The sequence below is a fragment of the Argiope bruennichi genome, chromosome 7 (genome assembly GCF_947563725.1).
Source record: "Argiope bruennichi chromosome 7, qqArgBrue1.1, whole genome shotgun sequence".
Taxonomy (NCBI): Eukaryota; Metazoa; Arthropoda; class Arachnida; order Araneae; family Araneidae; genus Argiope; species Argiope bruennichi.
In genome coordinates, this window is record NC_079157.1 from 124330549 (window position 1) to 124339632 (window position 9084).

At 40.7% G+C, this 9084-nt stretch overlaps 1 protein-coding gene across 1 annotated transcript; it reads left to right on the plus strand.

Moving 5' to 3' along the window:
- Positions 1 to 7329: 7329 nt before the first annotated feature.
- Positions 7330 to 8562, plus strand: LOC129975564 (uncharacterized). The gene has a single exon (XM_056088627.1). The coding sequence runs from the start codon at positions 7330 to 7332 to the stop codon at positions 8560 to 8562; it is 1233 nt and encodes a 410-aa protein (XP_055944602.1).
- Positions 8563 to 9084: the final 522 nt, after the last annotated feature.

Below are 9084 nucleotides of genomic sequence, written 5' to 3' on the forward strand. Positions count from 1 at the left end.
AAATTTGCAAACTTCTTTACAAGCTGTGGCTGTTCAAGTCCATATACGGACCCTTATCACAGTGTGCAGCATTTACTTGCCTCCACATGCTATCATTAACCAACATGAACTTGATAATTTATTGGACCAATTACCCAAACCTTTCGTACTACTTGGTGATTTTAATGCTCATAGTACTTTATGGGGCTCGGAAAATACAAATTCTCGTGGGAGACAGATTGAACAGTTTATCTCTGATAACTGTCTCTGTCTGCTTAATCATGATGAGAAAACCTATTTCCATGAGCCCACACGTACGTTTCACAGTCTGGATCTGGCTATTTGCTCTCCCGATCTCTTTCCGTTGCTCAGTTTTGCAGTTGCGACTGATCTCTACGATAGTGATCACTTCCCCTTAATGGTTTCCTATGCTGATAGAGGCGGCGCGACTTCTTGTCCCCCGCGTTTCCTATTCCAGCGGGCTGATTGGAATGCTTTCATGCAACAGGCAGTAATTTCAGAGAATATGGTCAGAACAACTAATATTACAGAGGCAGTACAAAATGTAGTTGACTGTTTAATTGACGCTGCGAACAATACCATCCCCAAAAGCTCCCCACGTTTGAGGAAATTCCCGAGACCGTGGTGGAATGAAGCTTGCCGCGACAGTCACCGAGAACAAAAAAAGCGTTGGAATATTTTCCGCAGATATCCCACAACAGAGAATTTACTTGCTTTCAAACGTGCCAGAGCCAATGCTCGTCGTGTCCGTAGGCAAAGTCAGAGAGAGTCCTGGATTAAGTTCATATCTTCTATCACAGCCTTTACTTCTCCGAAACTACTCTGGAGAAAGGTCAAGGCAGCGAATGGAATTTACCAAGAATTTTCCATTCCTGTTCTGAAGACTGAAAACGGATTGGTATCTTCTCCTTTAGATATCGCGAATACTCTTGGACATTCATTTGCACAGGTTTCAGCGACTAATTCGTATAAGCCCTCATTTATAGCTATTAAGAAACGTGTAGAACGCAAGTCTTTGTGTTTCTTCACCCGGAAATCGCTTCCTTACAATACAGAATTTAGGTTGCACGAACTACTGGCAGCTTTAAAGAAGGCTCATGATACCAGCCCTGGTCCTGATGGAATCACTTATAGCATGCTTCGCCATTTGTCTACCACTTCTCTTTCCAATCTGCTGATTCTATTTAATGGCATTTGGATTGAACAGAAGTTCCCATCACAATGGCATGAAGCTATTGTGATTCCAGTCTTGAAACCCGGCAAGGACTCCTCTAACCCTCTGCACTATAGGCCTATTGCGCTCACAAGTTGCCTATGTAAGACACTTGAACGCATGGTTAATGCCCGTCTGATATATGAATTAGAGAAAAAAGCATCCATACCATTGCTGCAAAGTGGTTTTCGCAGAGGACGAGCGACTTTTGATAATATTGTCCTACTTGAAACCGAAATTCGCAATGCATTTGTTTGCCGAAATCATCTGGTCTCTATCTTCTTCGATTTAGAAAAGGCGTATGATCGCGCCTGGAGGTTTGGTATTCTCTCTACACTTGCAAATTTTGGCTTTAAAGGAAACTTGCCCATGTTTTTAAAACACTTTTTATCATTGCGCACATTTCGTGTCCGGGTTGGTAATTTATATTCTAACCCTTTTATTCAGGCTGAGGGTGTTCCACAGGGAAGCATCCTCAGTGTTACACTTTTTATTGTCCATTTTAGTCAGATTCTTAACGTTTTACCTCCATCTATCCAAGGTACATTATATGTGGATGACCTTCAGATATCTTGCCAAGGGAGCAATATGCGCTTAATAGAGCGCCAGCTGCAAGTTGCAGTTAACAAACTGGTAGATTGGTGCGATGAAAACGGGCATGTGATTTCACCTGAGAAAAGTCGATGTGTGCATTTTTGCAGGAAGCGTGGAATCCATTTGGACCCTACTATCCATATCCAAAATACTGGAATACCTGTGGTTAATGAAATAAAATATTTGGGAGTAATATTTGATCGCAAGCTCACTTTCCTTCCGCATGTCTTATATCTGCGGAAGAAGTGTGACAGATCATTGAACATTCTCAAAGTACTTTCAAGAACCTCTTGGGGAGCAGACAGAACATCTTTGCTTCGAATCTATGAATCAGTTATTCTAGCACGCATGGATTATGGTTGTATGGTATATGGTTCTGCAAGATCTTCTGTTTTACGTAGATTGGATACCATACACCATTCTGCTTTAAGAATTTGTTCAGGCGCATTTCGTACCTCACCAGTGGAAAGTCTTTATATTGTCTCTCACCAAATGCCATTAAATTTACGGCGCCAAAAAATATCTGTACACTATTACCTCCGAGTGATGTCTGTCCCGAAACACCCTATACACTCCCTGATACTTCCTATCCGCCTTCGGAGATTATACACGGCTCGACCTTCTAACATTCTTCCATTTTGTGAGAGAGTTAAATTACTCCTAAATGATTCGGAACTCCGTGATATGAGTATTCAGACACTTGATTTATTTTCATTTCCTCCTTGGGATATCCCTCGGTTTTCCTTTATAAACCCTTTTCATGGTTTTGAAAAGTCAACAACGGCCCCTGTTATTTTTCAAAAACTTTTTTGTTCTCATCGCTGTCAGTATTCAAAGTATTTGCCTATTTTCACGGATGGTTCCAAGACGGACGACCATGTTGGTTGTGGTATTGTTTTCCACATGGAAACATTCGGTTACACTCTGTATGCATCCTTTTCTGTTCTATCTGCTGAGTTGATGGCAATTTTTTATGCTTTACAGAAAGTTTCTCTCTGCTCCGAACGCAATTTTTGTATTTATACCGACAGCATGAGTTCCTTAGAAACACTTTCCCATTTTCACATTCGAATTCATCCAATTGCCTTGGAAATCTTGTGTCTTTTAAAGACGCTTCAAAATAGAGGTTACGAAATATTATTCTGCTGGATTCCAGGCCATTTTGGTATAGCGGGAAATGAACTGGCGGACAATGCTGCAAAAACAGCCACCTTGTTCATGCAACGTGAAATACCTTCTTCCGATGCGAAGAACGTTTTCACAAAACATATTTATTCACTATGGGAAAAATCATGGAGCCAACAGACAAATAATAAATTACACTGTATAAAACCCTTTATTAAATCATGGCCTTGTCTCCCAGTGCGTGAGCTCGATGTCAAACTGACTCGACTCCGCATTGGTCACACTCGCTTAACGCATAAATATCTTTTTTTAGGTGATCGAGCTCCTTTTTGCTCCAAATGCCAAGTTATTTTAACAGTTATTCATATTTTAATAGAATGCCCTGATTTTAATTCTCACCGTTTACATTTTTTTAACTCCTTGTCACTGAACATGCGAACGCTATTGGGAGAAAATCCTCACGAAAACATTTTTAAATTCTTGAAAGCAATTGGTTTTTACCATTTTATCTGAATCTCCATATTTGCCTGACGCATCATTGAATTGATCCAGAGTTTTATCATTGAATTTTTGAACCTTTTTTTACTGACGGCTGTTTAGATTTTCATACTTTTGTTTCTTTTTGACCATATGCATGGCGCAGTATGGCCTTTTTAGGCTCTTGTACCAATAAAATCTACAATCCAATCCAATCCAATCCTTTTCAGTTCGCTCTCCCCTACGCCTTCTGCTTTCTGCTGTGTCTTTCCTTCCCTCGACGGCAGGCGAGGGAGCTCTCCATGAGAAGCTGTCGCCACTCTGTTTGCTTCTTGCTTCTCATGGACAGCCAAAACCCCACGTGTTGGCCGTGCGTGGCAACCCACTAGAAAGACGGGTGGTGCACTGTGGTCCCCTGTGCATCAATCGGCTGGTAGCTGGTCACCTGAGTGGCTAGTCTGCTAGGGATCAAGCGAAGGGGTTACTCCTTGGGCTTGGTGTTAAGGGTGGTCACTGTCCCCGGGGGTAACTCCGAGCGTATAGGTTTCGGCTAGCACCAAGCTAAGCGCCGAGGCTGGGAATGGCCAGAGCCGGTGGCTGCCTTCCCTTGTTGGGCTCCGTGGTGGGCGGTGCAGTCGAACCTGAAACTTCTATCAATGTCATATGGGCAAATCCAAGCGTCCTCCCTTCAGTGGGCAACACAATGCTTCAACTTCTATATAAAATTTTCCAACGTTCTTTCTAATTCAAAGAAAATCGGAAAACAAAGAATCGTTTCATGGTGTGTCACCTTTTTGGTGGAAAAAGCAATATCTGGAAGTATTGGCGAAGTAAAATCTACAAAGAAACTTCGATCTGGTGACCTGCTGGTCGAAGTTAATTCTTCCAAACAAGCGAAACAAATTGTAAATCTGAAAACTTTTTCAACGATTCCCGTCTTAGTTAGTCCCCATCCATCATTAAATTCATCAAAAGGTGTTATATCTTGTGGTGAATTATTCAATGTCCCAATAGAGGAAATTACTCAAAAGCTAAAAAGTCAGGGAGTGACCCATGTCCGACGTATAACAATACGAAGAGATGGCCAGCTCCTGAATACTAAGCATCTGGTATTAACTTTCAATTCCTCTACTATTCCAGAATATATTAAGGCTGGATATTTGCGCTTATCTGTTAGAGCATATGTGCCAAATCCTTTAAGGTGCTTCCAATGCCAGCGCTTCGGGCATTCAAAATCATCTTGCCGCGGAACAATGACATGCGCCCGCTGTGCAGAAGTCAATCACGACAGCACTAACTGCACTGGTAAGGAGAAATGTGTCAACTGCAAGGGTGACCACACATCTTTCTCCCGAAATTGTCCTGCCTGGAAACAGGAAAAAGAAATAATATCAACAAAAATAAAAAACAATATTTCTTATCAGGAAGCCCGCAAGCTCATTAAGTCAAAAATGCCTAATCCTGGAAATACCTATGCTTCTGTTGTAAAAAAGATATCTGCTACTATATCTACTCAATGGGATTTAGCCGACATCACAGCCTGTAACAGCTCAAAATCTTCTGAATCTGTTGCAATAGTATCTAATCAAGGTAACTTGCTAAATCTACCTTCACCGCCTGTTTTATCTGTTTCTGAAGATACTTCTGTTTTACAGTACCTAAATGATTTTCAACTTGTGACTAACGTTAAAAAGTTTAAAAAGACCTCTCCGACTAAAACAAAACCTGTTACAAATATTGAAAAAGTCTCAAAATTTTATACTATTTCACCTCGTCAAATTCACACAACAGTGGTATCACAAAATACTGTCTCAAATGGGAAACCGACATTGAATACTAAGCCAATCACTTCGGCTCAAACTCAGTTGCTTCCTTCTGCCAACACTAAAATAAGTGCTCAATCTTCAGGAGGAACTAGAGTACAGCAGTCTCGAGAATCGGATGCAGATGCAGAGATGAGTTCTTCCACTGCTTCGGAAGGGGATATATTAGAATATGATATGTCTGAGGACTTGGAAGAGCCACCACAAGTTTTTAGTCCTCCACCCTCTACCAAACTTAAAGAAAAACGTAAATATATTATCCCTACGAAATATAAGAATTTGTAGCTTTGTGACATGCTTTTATTTTCTTTTGATCTTTAATTTAAACGAGTTGTTGCTAATTTTTTTTTAAAACCCAAACTCGTTTTCTAGCACAGTATTTTACCATTATATCTATATTGTTTTTACTTCTGCTATATTTTTCCCATGCCCAAAATTTGATCTTTTAGACATGTATTTAATTTACCTTTTTTACACTCTGAAGGCTGACAAAATGTATTTTATCCATTTATAAATTTCACCTTAAAAAATTTCAATGTTTTTAAAGTTTTAACTCCTTTTATATTGTATTACCATATGTTATATACCATGAACCTGTTTATCTACCATAAGCTTGGAGCAGCATAGCCAAACATGGCTCTTGTGCCAAAAAAATCAAACCAACCAACCATGACCACAAATAAGCCCAAACCAAACACTGACAGCGAAATAGAATCGGATAATGCAATAGAATACAACCCTCATGAAACAATTGACGAAACACCACTTGCTGCGGAACCTTCTACCGATTCCACCACAGTTGATAAAACTGTTTTTAAACAAAGTCCCCAAAAATGTCAAGTTAAATGGATTAATCTTAAAAATTTTTACAGGGAAACTTCAAGTACCCCTATACATAGCAAATACTTGAAGAAACACCGAATCAAAAGATTGCAATGATTTTTTCTTTTCACTTCGTTTTGTAATTTATTGTACCTTTTTTTATCTTATGGAAGATGCATTTTCACCATTTTTTAAATTTCATCGATATTTTAATCTTTTAACATTTTTGGAAAAAATTTCTTTACGGGATGTAATTGGCATATTTATAAACGCTGATACTATTCATTATTGGATGTATTTCTTTTTATCACGAAAAATTATAAATTTAAACTGATTGAATTATACGTGACATTTTTAAAACCATTTGTTTGGCGCAGTATAGCCATATTTGGCTCTTGCGCCATTAAATCTCAAAATACCATACCTACCTATCGTTCATTTTAGTTAGGTTCTTAATAATTTGTCCCCTTCTGTTCATGGAAGTCTCTATGCTGGCGATTTGCAAATCTCCTGCGAAGGAAGCAATATACCTTTAATAGAACGACAGCTGCAGAATGCAATTAAGAAGCTACTAGTTTGGTCCGATAATAATGGATACACTATCTCTCCTGAAAAGAGTCGATGTGTCCACTTTTGTAGAAAACGGGGCATTCATTTAGATCCAAATGTACATGTTCGCAATATCCCTACTCCAGTAGTACCTGAAATACGTTTCCTAGGAGTTATTTTTGATCGAAAGCTGACCTTTCTCCCTCATACTTTATCCCTTCAGGGGCTCACCTTCTTTAGGTGAGTACGGGCGTCCCAATCCCGAGGTACCCAGGGATCTATACTCCCTTTCAGTTCTCTCTTCCCTACGCCTTCTGCTGTCTGCTTTGTCCTTCTATCCCTCGACGGCAAGCGAGGGAGCTCTCCATGAGAAGCTGTCGCCGCTCTGTTTGCTTCTTGCTTCTCATGGACAGCCGAAACCCCACGTGTTGGCCGTGCGTTGCAACCCATTAGAAAGACGGGTGGTGCACTGTGGTCCCCTTTGCATCAATCGGCTGGTAGCTAGTCACCTTAGTGGCTAGTCTGCTAGGGATCAAGCGAAGGGGATACTCCTTGGGCTTGGCGTTAAGGGTGGTCACTGTCCCCGGAGGTAACTCCGAGCGTATAGGTTCCGGCTAGCACCAAGGTAAGCGCCGAGGCTGGGAATGGCCAGAGCCGGTGGCTGCCTTCCCTTGTTGGGCTCCGTGGTGGGCGGTGCCGTCGGGCCCGAATCATTCGCAATATCGTATGGCTCCTCGCAAGAAGGGTCCCTTCAGTGGGCACCATATTCATCCAAAACAAACTGAAAAACCATTTGCAATTTATTTTATCGTAAAACGTGTTTATTCTGATAACGCAACCTTTGAAAGTGTTTCCCCATTTATCGTGGAGAAAGCCCTCAGCTCTAGTGTCGGCGAAGTAGCTAATGTCCGTAAGCTAACGACAGGAGACTTGTTCGTTGAAGTGGCATCTCGTCAACAGTCACAAAAGATTTTGAAATTAAAAACCTTTGGTACTATACCTTTTTCTGTCTCTCCCCATAAATCATTAAACTCTTCTAAAGGAGTAATTACATGTGGAGAGCTGTTAAATGAACCTCTGGATGTCATTGAAAAGGAACTGAAAAGTCAAAGAGCCACACACGTGCGCCGTATCACGATTAGGCGTGATGGTAAACTTCTGGAAACCAAACACCATGTTCTGACGTTTAATTCTCCCAAGCTGCCAGACTCAATTAAAGCTGGATATATGAAATTGGTTGTGAGGCCATATGTGCCAAATTCATTGCGATGTTTTAAATGCCAGTGTTTTGGTCATTCAAAGACAAACTGCCGCGGGATCCTTACATGCGCCCGTTGTGCAGCCGCTGGTCATGAAGGCAATGAATGTTTACAAAAGGAAAAGTGTATTAACTGTAAAGGTGATCACACCTCTTTTTCACGTGTCTGCCCAAAATGGAAGCTTGAGAAGGAAATTATTTCTGTGAAATTTGCACAAAATATTTCCTTTCCTGAAGATCGGCGTCTTGTGAAAGCACAGACTCCTAAAGAAGGCAAAAGCTATGCTACTGCGGCAAAACTCTCTCTTACTGCATCAGGGACACAAACGAAACCAGTCGTTATCTTGACTACCGATACTGAATCGGATCACATTTCTTCTAGTCCAATAAAAGAACAAACATCATCAAAAAGTAAAAAGAAAAAACTTGCGTCTACATCACAGAAATCTCTTGCTTTGAAATTTGCAAGACGAGGATCTTCTGTTGAAGATCTTAAATCCATTAAATCGGTTGCCCTGGAATTGGGTAAAACCGGTCTCGCTGGTAAAGATTTGTCCACCTTATTTAATAATCCAACAACAGGAACCGAGCTTTTAAAAATCCATCCTTCTGAAGAGGATGATGACGATTTACATATCAATTGCGAACCACCAGCAACTCTGCCTACTGGTGCTGATAACAGCTCCCCTCTTATTCCTTAAGGGTTAGTTTCGTCTCATGGAATTGTCGTGGTCTTCGGTCGAAATTAGAGGACGTCAAAGCTCTTATTAATGCTTCACATACCGTTTGCGTTGCATTGCAAGAAACGCTCTTGAAACCAGATACTTCTCTGAAGTTACGGGGTTACAGTTGCGTGCGTAGGGATATTGATACTGATATCTCAAACTCTGGAGGCGTATATATTTTCATCTCAAACAATTATCCCAGCACTATTCTAAACTTACATACTTCTTTGCAAGCTGTGGCTATCCAGGTTCTAATTAGAACTTTAGTCACGGTCTGCTGCATATATCTATCGCCAAATGACGTCATCTCCCAAGATGAACTAAATATTTTAGTCGACCAGCTTCCAACACCTTTCATATTACTGGGTGACTTCAATGGACACAGTACCCTATGGGGTTCCTACAGTATTAACCTCCGTGGGCGACAGATTGAACACTTCCTTTCTGATAACTGTCTCTGTCTGCTCAATAATGAGGAAAAAACATACTTTCACGAAT

Bases quoted from the DNA above. Each gene is read 5' to 3' on its own strand.
- LOC129975564 (XM_056088627.1), top strand. From the start codon at position 7,330: ATGGCTCCTCGCAAGAAGGGTCCCTTCAGTGGGCACCATATTCATCCA.